The 15,355-nt window shown below is 45.0% G+C and overlaps 1 long non-coding RNA gene and 3 gene segments (V, D, J or C); all 4 read right to left on the reverse strand.

Annotated features, from left to right (window-relative positions):
• Nucleotides 1-984: 984 nt before the first annotated feature.
• LOC120393339 lies at nucleotides 985-1,768 on the reverse strand. The segment is given in 2 exon segments: nucleotides 985-1,304; nucleotides 1,670-1,768. Coding segments are annotated over 2 exon segments (366 nt in total).
• A 1,160-nt stretch (nucleotides 1,769-2,928) lies between these two features.
• Nucleotides 2,929-3,633, reverse strand: LOC120393340. The segment is given in 2 exon segments: nucleotides 2,929-3,248; nucleotides 3,499-3,633. Coding segments are annotated over 2 exon segments (366 nt in total).
• A 959-nt stretch (nucleotides 3,634-4,592) lies between these two features.
• Nucleotides 4,593-5,519, reverse strand: LOC120393336. The gene is made up of 3 exons (XR_005591999.1): nucleotides 5,435-5,519; nucleotides 5,195-5,313; nucleotides 4,593-4,650 (listed from the first exon to the last, which is right to left on the reverse strand). It is a non-coding gene; the product is annotated as an uncharacterized LOC120393336 (long non-coding RNA).
• Nucleotides 5,520-12,278: 6,759 nt separating this feature from the next.
• On the reverse strand, nucleotides 12,279-12,884 carry LOC120393341 (the record flags this gene model as incomplete). The annotated part of the segment is given in 2 exon segments: nucleotides 12,279-12,598; nucleotides 12,817-12,884. Coding segments are annotated over 2 exon segments (388 nt in total), but the record flags the coding sequence as incomplete, so codon positions are not given.
• Nucleotides 12,885-15,355: the final 2,471 nt, after the last annotated feature.

Here is a 15,355-nt window from a genome sequence, read left to right on the forward strand (position 1 = left end):
GTTTCACAGCCACCCTATTACTGAAAAAAATCTTACTTTGTATTTTTACAATTAATGATAAAATAAATCAATTGGAATATAAATATCATATTTACATTTCAGTGTATAGTATATACAGCAGTATATACAGCAATAGTAATAAGTCATTGTGCCTATGAAATTGTTTGTACTGACTTTGCTAGTGCTTTTATGTAGCGTGCCCTGCTGTAAAACTAAGTGAATATCTAGATGAGTTGATGTATCCACTGGAAGACCTGTGGGTTATAACTGCCTCTGATCCAGAACCAGAATAATCCGGACTTTCCTTCATATAGCTTGGGCCTTTCATCTTGTCTGCATATTATAGGGGGTAAGAACATAAGAGTGGCCACAATGGGTCAGACCAAAGGTCCATCTAGTTCCTTTTTTAACCCTGCAATAGTCTTGGCCTTTGCAACACCCTCTGGCAAGGAGTTCTACAGGTTGACTGTGTGAAGAAATACTTCTGTTTGTCTTAAACCTGCTGCCTATTCATTTCACTGAGTGACCCTGGTTCTTGTTTTATGAGAAGGAGTAAATAACACTTTCTTAGAATCATAGAAGATTAGGGTTGGAAGGGGCCTCATAAGGTCATCTACTCCAACTTCCTGCTCAAAGCAGGACCAATCCCCAGACAGATTTTACCCCAGGTCCCTAGATGGTCCCCTCAAGGATTGAACACACAGCCCTGGACTATAGCCCTCAATCATATCCAACCGTAGTCATCTCTTTTCCCAGCTGAAAAGTCGCAGTCTTATTCATCTTTCCTCATATGGAAACCACTATTTTAATGCAGGTGGTTTGGAGAGATCAGGAAGGAGTAATCTGACAGCACAACGTCCGAGCCAGAATATGTGTTTTTAACAGTGCAGCAATACTCCGAGGGCTCCTTCCAACCTCAATGTGCACAACATTATCTGCAGCTGGGAAGGGAGGGTTTTTGTACAACTCTTCTATGTGGATCTGTCACTGTGCTCTCCATAGGGCGCAGTAATAAACTGCGCTGTCTGCCAGCTCCAGGGCTGCGATGTTCAGAACCGTGGAGCTGTCAGTAGCCTGTGAAGAAAACCTCTTCTGGGCGAAATTTGCGGTATCACTGAACTCGCTGTAGGATTTCGCTCCTCTATAGAGGATGTACTGCGGCGCTTGGTTCGGATACTGACGGTACCAATAGAGATAGACATAGGTATCGCTGGTGGTGTAAGAACAGCTGAGTGTCACAGAACCTCCAACTGATCCAGATACTTCGGGTTCGTTGGATTTGACCGAGTCGCCCAGCGCAGAGCCTGAAAAAAGACAAACACATTCAAGAACAACATTTCCCCTGGAGCTAACCCGTGGAAAAGATTCCACCTACATTGCAGTTTCAGGGAATTTCAAAGGCGTCTAAGGGATTTAGGCGCCAAACGCAATAGGCATTAATGTTATGAGCAGGGGAAGGGTTGGGGTTTAGCGTTAGGATTAAGGCGAAGGTATGAACAAGGGTTTAGGGTTACGGTGAAGGTGAACTGTCAGGTTGTAGCGTTCGCGTTTTGGTTACATAGTAGGGAAGGGTTACAGTTCAGGGTTCCGGTTCGGTATAGGGTTAGGTGGTTGATGGTTATTGAGTGTCTCGTTTCCTTAGGTTTCTTTGAAATCCCAGCCCAGTTACCTAGGAGACTGAATATCCAAATGCTGAGAAGAAAACGCGTCTCCATAGTATCTTCTCTAGCGACCCAGTTTCAAACGCGCAGCTACTGCCGCTGCCTTGGAGGAGTATAAACGACCCGTCTGTCAGGGCAGCAACAGCTGTGGAAGATTAATTAGAAACCAGCGCAGAGGAAGAGGGAGGAGTCATCGGAGATCCAGGAAACGCCGTGGGTTCAGGTCAGCCTGCAGCTGAGATATCAGTGTGCTTCGGGGGGGAGGGGTTTGTGGGCAAGGGTCTGCTCTGGGACTCAGTGCGACGATGGGTAATCCTCTATGCCTCAGTTTCCCTAGTTGTAAAAAAAGTGGGGGTTCCCATCTCCTGTAGGGACTGCTGAGATTTCTTGACACTCGTATCACTGGGATTGGACATGAATGTGTTTATCAGAAATCAGTGTCTGGGGCTCTCATAAATGTAATGGGATGAGGCACCCAACTCCGTTAACCTCCTTTGAAATGCCCAGCCAGAACTCCTGAAATAATTATTTTAAATTATTTTCGTCTTTCCTCTACTGCCTTTGCCGGTTAGTTGAAGCGGAGACCTAAGGAGCACGGAAGGGTTTCAAAAGACAACCTGTGTTTATATTTTCCTCCAGCAGATGCTGACGCTTTGTCATGTTAAGAGTTCGTGGTTCTCAGCATTTAGTCTCCGGCATAGCGTCTTGCAATTAAATAGTTTCCAAGCAAATTTATCCCAAAATACACCTGCGTCTGCAACAGGAGCATTGATTTGACTCTGGGAGAGTAACTTCAGCTTTACCCCCACCACTCAAAAATAGGTATTTCCAACAATTTCCCCCTCGTTTTAACTCGCCTATTTTACCCCCATCAAACCATAAATGAGCAATTTAACAGTCTATTGTCCATTTTTAAAGGAATTTTTTTTTTGCATTTTATCTCAATTTGTATTTTCAGCAATAGGTCACTTTATCTACATTTGTACTCACCTTTAACCTTTATTTCAGTACAGATGATTCCCACATACACACTACACCGATATAGATCATCTCAGGAAAAGAGGTGTTAATAGTTTCCTAATTAAAGATCAGGCCCATTATCTTATCCAAGGGCGATGTTTAAAACATCTCTTTAACTTTTAAGGGGAGTTGTGTAGTTAAGCAGCGCGAATACTCTCTTTCAAGGCGCTGCTGCCCGTTTTAATGCCTGTACCATCCCCGCAGCAGGGCTGGGAGGGTTTTTGTGCAGCTCTGCTATATGGCTCTGTCACTGTGCCCGCTGCAGGGCGCAGAGATACACCGCGGTGTCCGCCAGCTCCAGCGCTGTGATGTTCAGAACTGTGGAGCTGCCACCAGCCTGGGAAGAAAACCTCTCCTGGGCGAAACCTGCAGTATCACTGAACGTGCTTCCTTTTGCTCCTCTCAGGAGGATGAACTGCGGGGCTCGGTTCGGGTACTGGCGGTACCAGTAGAGATAGACACCGGCAGTGTAGCTGGTTTCATAAGAACAGCTGAGGGTCATGGTGTCACCTTGTGATCTGGACACCTCGGGTTCACTGGACCGGATCGAGTCACCCAGCACCGCACCTGAAACAACACAATCACAGTCAAGGACATCCAGGTGCATTGGCAGGTCTGGCTGGGAATTTTTAAATAACCCAAGGGGGTTATACGCCTAATTTCAAACAAATTAAGGTTAGCACAAAAATTAAGTTTAAGGATAGTAGGGGCGTTCGGATCTGGGTCAGGGTGAGGATCAGAGTTCGGGTTCTGGGTAGGATGGGAGTTGGGAGCCGAATTCCCTGATGCTTTTTCCAAAAACCCAGAGCCCGGTTACCTAGTTGGTTAAAGACCCAAAGGCTGAGAATGAACCGCGTCTCCATGGTGCTCAGACAGCTGGAGCCCGGACAAGCTGAGTGGTCGCTGCGAGAAGAATTGTAAAGGCAACTTCTCGGAAGGACTGGGAGAGGCTAATGCGAGACCAGCTTAGCAGAGGAGGGCGGTGTTCGGGAAAAGCATAACAGACACAGGAAACGGACTGGGTTCTGCAACTGAAGCGCAGGTGAGAACTCATGGGACAAATTCCTTCCACTGCACTTCCTGGAAGGACAGTTTCTGGCTTTCTGACGGTTTTTTTCTAATTCATTTTCCTTTTTATTGTCCTTCTTCTTGCTACGTGGTGAGAAGTGAATTAAAGATATTGTGAGAAGACTTAAAAGCTCTGTGTTGTGTGTGCCGGTTTTGTGGGGGTTGGTGTCTTTCTGTTTGTCTCTATGTTTGTGTTGCGCATGCGTGTGTGTCTGCATGCTTGTGTGTGTTGTGTCTTTGTGTATCTGTCCCATTGGCCCCATGCTGGTTTACTCCAGCGAGGGGAATCCAGCCCCAGTGGAAGTACAGCTGACTGAGACCTGTGGTGGACCTGGCCCAGTTGACTCCATCTGCCCCACAGTGATTCACCGCAGTTGAGGAGCAGACCCAGAGTGGGTAAAGTGACATTAATCTGGGGTAACACGACGGTGAATGAGGCCCATAAGTCTTCATAGGTGTCGGTCATGTGGTTTATACCAGCCCCATCATCTGGTTTAACCATCTGTCTGTGCCTGTAGTTGTGTTTTTCATGGTGAGAAAGCCCAGGGGGTGGGTTTTTTTGTACAGGGCTCCCTATTAAACGTCTCACAGTGTCTTCCCACAGAGCACAGAAATACATCGCCGAGTCCGTCGGCTCTAGCTCTTTAATGGTTAAAGTGAAGAATTTTGAGGATTTCCTGAATTCTGCAGAAAATCGTTTCCCGGCTCCGTTCTGTTCAGTGTTACTCTGAGATATTCGGAAGAGGAAATCCATTGTCCCTGATCGTTGCTGTCTGTACCAAAATAAGTAATAATACTGGTACCCAGTGGAGAAAGTACACTCCAGGGTGACAGTCTGACCCCCCCAACTTTGCCAGCTGCCCTTGTGTTTGCGTGACACTGCCTTGTCCCTGGCTGGAACCTGCAGGGAAGGAAAGAGAAAAAGTTCACCCTAATTAAGTATGTAAAACTATCGCACATCTACAGACATTGTCGTGTGAGGAGAACAGAAGCCTTTTAGGACTCACGGCCTCCCAGAAATGGGATGATTGTTTTTACGCATCTTGTACAAAGAGAATGTCGCAGGCACAGACTGAGGGGTGGGTTTGCCCCACGCTCTAGGTAAGGCAGCAGTGAAGCTGTGAATGGAACCTCGGAGTCCTGAGTCCTAATCGTCCATGCGCTACCCACTTACAGCATGATCCCCACTCAGCACTGGCCATTGGACCCAGGAGTCCTGATGCTCAGGAGTCTAACTGCTCTCAACCACTAGACTCTCCTTCTCTCCCAGAAGTGGAACTAGAAATCAGGAGGCCAGACCCTCTCCTTTAACCCTCTAGACCCTTGCTCTCCTTTCTGAGCTGTGAGCAGAACCCAGTCATCCTGGCTTCTAATTCCACCCCCTGCTCAAACCCATTAGGTAACAGAAGTTCTATCATTCGTTTCCCCTTTTAGCGGACACTTACTCAAAGATAGAAATGCTGTTGCTGTCCAAAGCAGGATTTCTGGCGCCTTCATGTTTAAATATATTGTTTCTAGATCTTCAGGGGCTCAAGCCACCACGATGATGGGTGAATACAGGAACCTGGATAGAATAGAATCTTATGGTGAAGTTTCTCGCACAGAATCAAACCAGAGAAATTAAATCTGTGGCAAGACCATTTCGTCCTCTCCTATAGACCCCAGTTGAAGGCTGTTTCCCTCACCATGTAACAGCTAATACCCTCCGGTAGCGTTTACCCTGCCCGCTGGGGCTTTGGCTTGTTCCTGTCACGTGGCACCTTTCTGGCTTCCAGATCTCTTTAGCAGCTCAGTAGGAGCAACTTAGTTCTGTCTCATCTTCGGAAACGGGAGCTCAGCAAGAAACACAGGGTCGAGCGGCTTTTACTTTTTTTCAAAGGCTAAAAGACACGCACACACACACACACACGCACACACGCGCACACACACACACACACACACACGGATTCCATTGCCACAGATCTGGTCAGGACCCTTCCTGCTCACAGCCCAGAGAAAATTGTGCGCGGGGTTCTTTCTCCAGAGTGAGGCAAAGTTAAGCTCATTGATTCACGGCGTGGGGATCTGGGCCATTGACGCCAATGACCCTAGGGTGATTTACAGCATCTGGGGTCGGGCCCATTGAATTCAACGGGGCAACCTTGATTTGCACCAGCTGATACTTTGCCCCATTTACGCTACTGGAGCGAGATCTGATTCCTACCTGCTGGGGTCTGGCCCCAAAAGCAGACGGAGCTATTCATGGGAATTGCGGTGTGACAGGTACTGACATCGGGCTCATGAGGTTCTGGGTATTTGGAGGAGGTCGGGGGGGTGGTTCCTGGAAAAGGGTAACATTTCCACACAGTTAGTGCCCGTGCGGTTTCCATCACACCCTGCATCGTTTGATTCAAACCCCTGCTTGTGGCTTGCGGTGTCTCTTTACACTGATTTCTATCTGCGCAGGTTTTGTCTCCGAGTCAAGAGAAAACTGAGCTCTGGATTTTGTAAACGCCCCTCTATTAACCCAACCATCCTGGTAACCTAAGGACAGGCCCTCTCAGCTATAGCTCAGAAACACATCGCCGAATCGCTCAGTTCTAACTCCGCCATTATCAGACCCACGTATTTCTCGGCTCGCCTGAAGTCCAGTGAGAACCGGCTCCCAGCCCCGTTGTGCTCGCTCCCGACAGACCTTGGGAAGAGGTACTTCGTCTGGCCGCTGCTGTCCTGTTTGTACCAGTGTATGTCATAACCTGCATCTTCAGTCGTGAAAGTACAGCCCAGTGTGACAGATTCACTTTGTACCCGGGTCAGCTGTCCTTGTCTCTGGGTGACACTGTTCTTCTCGGTACTTAGTCCTGAAAAACAGTAGATGCAAATTGACGATAAAAAATTAGCACAGCTGTGTCTGCTGTCAGCTGAGCATCCCAGAAGGGTTCCAAAGATGTGACGTACCTGTCCCCACACACCCCTTCTATCTATCTATCTATCTATCTATCTATCTATCTATCTATCTATCCACACACACATTCTCTAGCTAGCTAGCTCGTTGTCCGCCACACTCCCTCTATCTACTATCCGCATATACCCTCTCTATTTATTTGTCCTTCCCCGCTCTGCAAGACATATCTATTTGCTTATCTCTGTATTTTTTTCTCATTTATTTCCAGCTGAGATCTTCAAAGCCGACTAAGAGAAGCAGATCAGATGTCTGAAAATGGATGGGAACTGGCTGCCCAAATCCGATAGGCAGCTCTGTTAATCCCAGCCCGAATACAGAATGACATATGTTCTTTATAAAAGGAGAATGATTTTCTTCCCTAAATACCATGCGATATTCAATGTCACCGTTTAGGGAACATGTTAACAGCAGGACCTGCCTGGCCCTTACAAACATATTTCGACTTCCATACTTTTACATGTTCATAATGAACATCACAAAAATTGACCTCACCTGACAACAAAAGTAGACTGCAGAGCTGTACTCCTAGACACAGCATGCCTGCAGCTTCAAACTAACCTCGTGGTTACTCCGTGTCTGTAGCGAGCAAGAGAATATTTCTTCCGCTTCTGTTAATTTGTTTGTTGTTTCCTTTATTTATTTTAATGATTGTGCACGATGTAAAAATGAGCCCTGCTTTTTCTGTAAGCCCCTCTTCATTTCCTTCCCGCCTTGCGACGCTAAAGGTATCGTACTGTACATATCAACAAACTACAAAGTCAAAGGTTAAATATGCAGGTCTGGAGCGCCCTCTAGTAGATATTGACAGCAACCAATAAAAACTATTAGAGACCACCCAGGAGGGGAAAATTCGCATGGAATTTCAGGTGCGATGTTTCTCCAGAGGAGAATTTTTGGAAACCGGTAAGTATTCATTATTATTTTCTGAGCTGTGAAAATAAAATAAGGAAGGCGATACCTTAGCACATGTTAAAAACAACTTCTTACTATGCCCAGTCATTATTCAAATTTCCCCTGGCCTACAAACTTCACACTTGCAGGAAATTTCTGTGTTTATTGTTGTTGACTGGCGATTGGGACTGGGATATTCAAAAGGGCCCAAGAGAGTTGAATTTCACTGGCATTTTCAAAGGAAACTGGGTGCTTAACTCTCTTGAAAATCCTAACCATAATTACAAGTGACTCATTAAGGGATTCGGTGTTAGGAGAAATACTGATATGAGGAGTAGGTATTTTTAACCTACAGCCAGGTATTGCTACTCTAGCAGCAGCTGCTGCTGCCCTCCCCTCTCCCATCTCTCAGCTGTGCCGCGGAAGGGAGGGACGGGGGGGAATAACTAGCTTCTTTGTAAGGAAGGTTTGAGAGGAAAGCCGGGTCTGTGATTAGGCCAGGAGCCTAGGATTTGGGAATCTAGTCCCTCCTCTACCAAACACTATCTCTGTGACCTTGGATGGATGACTTGTTAATTCTCTGCGCTTGAAGACCTCATCCCTAAAATGGAGACCGTGACCCTGCCCTATATCACAGAAGTGTTGTGAAAATTAAATAAATTCAAGGCTGTGAGGAGCTCAGGTAATGGGGCCCATAAAAGAAACTTAGATAGAAGTTATGGGCTTATAGTAAATTTTTCAAAAGTACCTAAGTGAGGTAGGACACTAAGTCCCATTTTCAAAAGAGCCTTTTGAAAATGTTCTTCTTAATGCAGGGAATTATGGGATGATGTTCTATGCCATGCATGAGTCAAACAGATAATAATGCAGCTTCCTCCTGGTTTTTTAAATCTGTCAATCTATTATATCAATCCCTGTTCATTTTTAATGGGAATCTGGTGTTCAAAACCCAAAATCAGTTTAAAATACTGAGTCCAAGTATTTCCTAGCACACAGTTGGGAAAATTGATGGCCATGGTGATGGCACCTAGATCAGGGTTTCTCAAAATGGCGGCCAGTAAGTCCCTCAGCCTGCACCACTTCCAACAGCTCCCATTGGCCGGGCAGCAATCTGTGGCCAGTGGGAGCTGTGATCAGCTGGACCTGCAGATGGGGCAGGTAAACACACTGGCCCAGCCCACCAGGGCTTTCCTACACAAGCGGTGACCGCTGTTTGAGAAACCCTGTTTTAAGCATTTTAAACTAAGATCCCTGACATAGCGAAGCTCTTAAACATGTTTAACTTTAAGGAATGTTTGTACTCATTCATTTTAACAAGAGTGAAGCAAGTTCCTACGTGTTTTCCTGGATTGGGCCCTTTGAGTCTAGGAGCATTTATAGTAGTAAACAACATATGAAGCAATGTATCAAGTGATAGCAGGAAGAAATATGCTTGAAAGTGAAAATACAATTGCATACTGTGGAACTCTTTGACAGAGGATGTTGTGAAATCCAAGACTAGAACAGGGAGAATAATTTATTTTCTGGTGGCATTTCTCATGGATGGTGTTCTTCTAGAGAGTCAATATATACAGCCTTTAGCTGTTCTATAAAGCCATTGCAGAGCTAAGGGGCTTGGATGAAATTGACAATGTAGCTCTTTTAAAAACATTCTTCTTACCATATTTTCCATGTATCTTTCAAAACCTGCCTGCTGTAAAATCTTCAATGGAACACCAGTGCTTAACTCCCTTGGGCCCCCTTGTGAATCCTAAGCTATATTTCTAAGCAAAGAAGGATGGTCGAGTGGGTCACAGATCTGGGCAACTGCACCTATATTCCCCCTCCATGTTCCAGGCACACCTCTCAGGCTTCTGGCTCCACAGCTGTCACCTCTGGTGGGCAAAGAAAAATCTCTCTCTCCCCCCTAACCAGGGTATTTCCAGGCTGAACAGACCCCTGTCTATGCTGTGATATCCCCTGTTAGACAGACTGCCGAAAAAGGCCAGCAGCTCTGCTTTGCATTCTCTTGGAAGGTAATTGACCATAGTATTAATTACGATGCAGCCTTTTTACTCAGCAAGCATGTTTTATTCTTAAGGTAAAAGCATTACAGGGGGAATAATAAAACTGGAAGGGACCTCGAGAGGTCATCAAGTCCAGTCCCCTGCCCTCATGGCAGGACCAGCACCATCTAGAGCATCCCTGACAGGTGTTGGTCTAACCTGCTCTTAAAATTTTCCAATGATGGAGATTCCACAACCTCACTAGGCAATTTATTCCAGTGCCTAACCACCCTGACAGTTAGTAAGTTTTTCCAAGCCCATTGCTTCTTGTACTATCATCAGAGGTTAAGGAGAATAATTTTTCTCCCTCCTCCTTGTAACAACCTTTAAGGTACTTGAAAACTGCAATGTCCCCTCTCAGTCCTCTCTTCTCCAGACTAAACAAACCCAATTCTCTCAATCTTCCTTCTTGGTCAGGTTTTCTAGACCTTTAATCATTTTTGTTGCTCTTCTCTGGAATTTCTCCAATTTGTCCACATCTTTTCTGAAATGTGGCACCCAGAACTGGACACAAGGCTCTAGTTGAGGCCTAATCAGTGCGGAGTAGAGTGGAAGAATTACTTCTCGTGTCTTACTTACAACACTCCTGCTAATACATCCCAGAATTATGTTTGCTTTTTTTGCAACAGTGTTACACTGTGGTCTACTATGACCCCCAGATCCCTTTCTGCAGAATTCCTACCTAGGCAGTCATTACCCATTTTGTATGTGTGCAACTGATTGTTCCTTCCTAAGTGGAGCACTTTGCATTTGTCCTTATTGAATTTCATCCTATTTACCTCAGATCATTTCTCCAGTTTGTTCAGATCATTTTGAATTTTCATCCTATCAGCCAAAGCTCTTGGCAACCCTTCCCAGCTTCATATCATCCACAGACTTTATAACTCTACTCTCTATGCCATTATGTAAATCATTGATGAATATATTGAAAAGAGCCAGAGCCAGAACTGATCCTGCGGGACCCCACTTGTTATGCCTTTCCAGCCTGACTGTGAACCACTGATTACTATGCTCTGGGAACAGTTTTCCAACCAGTTTTGCACCAACCTTATAGTAGCTCCATCTAGGATGCATTTCTCTAGTTTCTTAATGAGAAGATCATGGGAGACTGTATTAAAAGCCTTACTAAAGTCTAGACACTAAAGTCTAGACACATCTACCACTTCCCCCATATCCACAAGGCTTGTTACCCTGTCAAAGAAAGCTATCAGATTGGTCTGACATGATTTGTTCTTGACAAATCCATGCTGACTATTACTTATCACCTTGTTATCTTCTAGATGTTTCCAAATTGATTCCTTAATTATTTGCTCCATTATCTTTCTGGGTACAGAAGTTAAGCTAAATGGTCTGTAATTCCCTGGGTTGTCCTTATTTCCCTTTTTATAGATGGGCACTAGATTTGCCCTTTTCCAGTCTTCTGGAATCTCCCGTGTCTTCCATGACTTTTCAAACGTACTAGCTAAAGGCTCAGCTATCTCCTCAGTCAGTTCCTTGAGGATTCTAGGATGCATTTCATCAGGCCCTGGTGACTTGAAGACACTTAAGTTGTCCAAGAATTTTTTTTAAAAGGGCCCTGAGTCAGTTTAAACTCAGGCTGTTTATTAAAAAAATCCATTCTCTGGGTGGTGGTCTGCACAGCATCCAGCTTGAATCAGTACATGCAAGTCTCTCTAGGAGTTGGTGCCTACTGGGATGTGTTAGAAGCAGAAGGAATTTTCCTCATCCACCCCCCTCCCCATTGTTCTCGGGTCCTGGGGGAGCTGTGGTCTCCCTCCCCCATGGAATTGCATACAACCCCTGGCTCACAGTGATGCATACATTTAATACAGTAAGCTCCCCAGAAATGCATGAAATTGCCATCTCTCACTGAGTGCACTAGAGTGGGATGTTGGAGATCTGGGTTAAGTTCCCTGTTCTACCACAGATTTCCCATTTTACATTGGACAAGTCATTTAGGGTCAGACTTTCCAAGACTTTTGGGCATCTAAAGATACAAACAGGTTCCTAGTTCGATTTTAAAAGTTGCCTAACACCCATTGACTCAGTCTCCCTTTTAAACATACTTTGCCACAATTACTTCAGTGTGAGGATCACAATGGCTAGGGGCAGGGTCTGCTTCTCCATGAGGGCTTATAATTTTCTCCCAGGGTTCTCTTCTTTGGGTCTCTTTCAAGCTTCATCCAAGCTGGGAGATATTTTAACTTTCTCACTCCTTTGGCACAGACAGTTTGCCAAAGTGGCACTCAGCATTTCCCCTCCTTACCTGTTCCTTGCTTCTGGTAAGTGAGAGATCTGCTGACAACTCTTCTCTGTAAAACAGAGTGGCCTCCCCTGCCCCCAGTGAAGGGTTCTATTACTTAGTAGGAGGATGTGTAGAACCCTCCAGTCCATGGTGCCAGGTGCTGTACAAATACAAAACAAAAGAGTCCCTTCCCCCAAGATCTCACAATCTGAGTATAAGACAAGGACAACAGGAGGAGACAGACGCAGGGGAGAGTGGGGCCCCATTGTACTAGGTCCCAGGCTATGCAACCTATTAATGCCACCTCTGCCTCAAAGAGTTTGAAGAGGAGACAGAAAAAATACAGGGGACAATCTAATGTGAAGGAAGGGAGGGTTTTTGCACAGCTCTGGGATGAGGCTCTGTCACTGTGCCCTCTGCAGGGCGCAGTAATACACCGCTGTGTCCGCCAGCTCCAGGGCTGTGACAGTCACAACTGTAGAGGTATCATTAGCCTGGGGAGTAAATCTCTTCTTGGCAAACTCTGCAAAATCACGGACAGAGCTGTAGGCCTTGGCACCTATTCGGAGAACGTACTGTGGGCCTTGGCCAGGAAACTGTCGGTACCAGTAGAGATAAACATCAGAATAGCTGGTATTGTAAGAACAGCTGAGTGTCACATTGTCCCCTGCTCCTGCAGACACTTCGGGTTTGTTGGACTGGATCGAGTCACCCAGCACAGCACCTGCAACAAGAAATATACCAGTTATGTAAAGTCAGAGTGTCCAACCTAAACACAGAGAGATAGACAGACAGACAGACAGACAAAGAGAAAAGGAAGAGTACTGCAGAGGAAAAGGCAGGCGGGGCAGAGCGGATAGTTAAAAGCAATAGTTCCTATTTTGGGAGAAACTATTTAGCAACAGGACAGGCTGCCTGAACAAAACCAAAAATCACAATTACCTGGGCACAGAGTAACGATAAAAAGCTCAGCATCAAACTCGTGCTCATGGTTTTGAGCAAAGCGGATCCTGGTTTGAGAGTCACAAAGGGGCAGTGAAAACACAACAGTGAAACAACAGAACCATTGGCTAAATGTGTTAAAATGACCCAGATTCCTCCCGGAAAAGTCGAGGGCAGGGCAGATCTGACCCCAACGCCCAAACCCAGAGGAAATGAGGGAGGGAGTGGTATTTGCTTATAATTCCTCTGTGAAACCGTCTGCTACCTGGCTCTTCTACCCACTCGAGTTTTCAAAAGTTTTGTTTGTAGCTGTGACTATGCAATGGATATAATGTTTAGGTATGAAATTGAATTCTTTGCCTCATCAGGAAATCAGAGGACTTACTTGCATAGAAGCTGGTTAAACAGAAAGCCTGACGGACAGAGAGAGCTGGCTGGATGGATGCTGATTTCAGTGGAACTGAAATGCTTTAACGCATCTAAGAACCCGGCCAGAGTTGCGGTGTTGGGACAGAAATCAGAACCTCGCTCAATGTATTCTACAGCATGTTTCCAGCTTCGAAATCCTGTTACGATTTTCCAGGATTTGTGGCGTGATTTCTTTTATTTACAACAAATATTTTTATTTAAAGGTTGTAAATTAATGCATGTATTAACTAACATATATATAATTAAGATGATAACGCATCGGGCTCAGTTTTGCACAGCATGGTGGATAAAACACTACACAGGGGTAGAAACGGAAAGATCCTCCCAGACATGGGAAGAGCAGAAGGAACTGAACTTGGCAGAGAAGGGTCGTGTAGAAAAACAGTCTCTGACACCTTCGGTGTGTGTGAGCACCTCGATCACTTCTTGTAACGCCGGAGATACAACTCTGCCCCAGTGTGGGACTCAGAGCACAATACACGGCTTTGTCTTGGAGGAAACAGCCTCAATCTTCAAGGGCACCGTCTTATTAGCGTCGAACAGAACTGTTGAAATTTTCCAGAGATGAACGTGTTCTTCGCAGCAGGAGATTTATAGGCTTTCAGTATATGCTGGGGTGGTTGGTTCGGATACTGGCGGTACCAGAAGAGATTCGGGCTGTTAGAAATAGTGGTGAAATTACAGTGTAATAATACATCGTGTCCCTCTGAGACTGTCACCTCAGAGGAGACTGAAACACAGAATCACCTTGAACAAAACCTGTAAAGGCAATAAAGAGTCATTAAAGAACTTTCCTTTTCCTTTCTACCATGTCTGTAATTTCAAATAATATCTTATACAGAAACTGGTTTCCATTGTTAAATCAAGTATTGTGTTTTAAGAGGGCAAGGATTTCCTACAGATAATTTGGATGAATTTTGTTGTGCTAGTTCAAATATTCTGTTTTCTTAAATATTTGGTGTGCCCATAAGGAAGCTGGGTGCTTCACTCTCTTTAGGTCTTTTGAAATCCTGTAACAACAGAATTCTGTAGGTCTTACGTTTTATAAAACCTTAACTACATATAAACTCAGTCAAACTAAACATTTCTCACCTGAAATCAAGCAGAAAAACAGAGCTGTAGAGCCAAGCAGTAAAACATTTTGCAGCATAAGGTTATCTTCCATCCTTTTCTGGGAGTCTTTGGTTAATTATAAAGTTATTCCTCTTCGTTTTTATTAAATGTTAATTCCGGTTTTCAAACTTAGATCTGCTCTTTCTGTGACCTCCTCCTCTCATCCTCGCCCGTCTAATGATGTTGAAGTCACAAGGAAACGTCTCAGTTTCTGACTCAGATATTATTATAGAAAGAAATATCTAATGTAATGTGAAATGTCACCATCTGTAAGCCAGGGGCGCCCACTAGTGGATGTAAGAAACCCTGCAATAAAATACCAAAAGCCAGCAGGAAAGCCATTTCAGAGACCGTTCTGAGACCACAAAGTCTTATTTTTAAATGGAATTTCTCACGTTGCTCTAGTTCAGCCACCAAGGAGGGGCTGCAAGTAAGAATCGTTGGGTGACATTTTCTCTCCTGTGTTATACAGGACAGCAGACTCAAGGTCACAATGGTCCCCTTACAATCCGTGTGTTTATCGATGTGGTATTTAGCTGCTTCAGGCATCTGCTTTAAACAGATGATTCCTAACAGCCAGGCCTGATTACGCGCTTTGAACAAAGTGTTGGTTTATCACTTCTTTACAAACAATCATCTCACTGGTCCTCTCCCCACAGAACGCGCCTTCTGTAAGCTCAGGGTTATGATTGATTATTGTCAACACAGCCCCTGTCCTGGGCCGGACCCAGTTATGCTAAGAATTCTGAGTTATTTAAGTGTCTTCTCGGAGGGCTGGGCTTAGAGCAGGACCTCATTGTGACAGGCACCGAACAAACACAGAATTATAAAAGGGTCACCCCTGCCCTAAAGACTTCTCACCTGTCTGGATGAATTGTTGCTGCTGTGTTCGTTGGCAGGTAATTGTAATCACCCTGACATAAGTACAGGCTCTGCAGTTAATTATCAGTCACCTACATCAAGGGAGCATTATAATTCACTCCCTGCTACTTCACCA

This window comes from Mauremys reevesii, unplaced genomic scaffold (genome assembly GCF_016161935.1).
Source record: "Mauremys reevesii isolate NIE-2019 unplaced genomic scaffold, ASM1616193v1 Contig183, whole genome shotgun sequence".
Lineage (NCBI taxonomy): Eukaryota > Metazoa > Chordata > Testudines > Geoemydidae > Mauremys > Mauremys reevesii.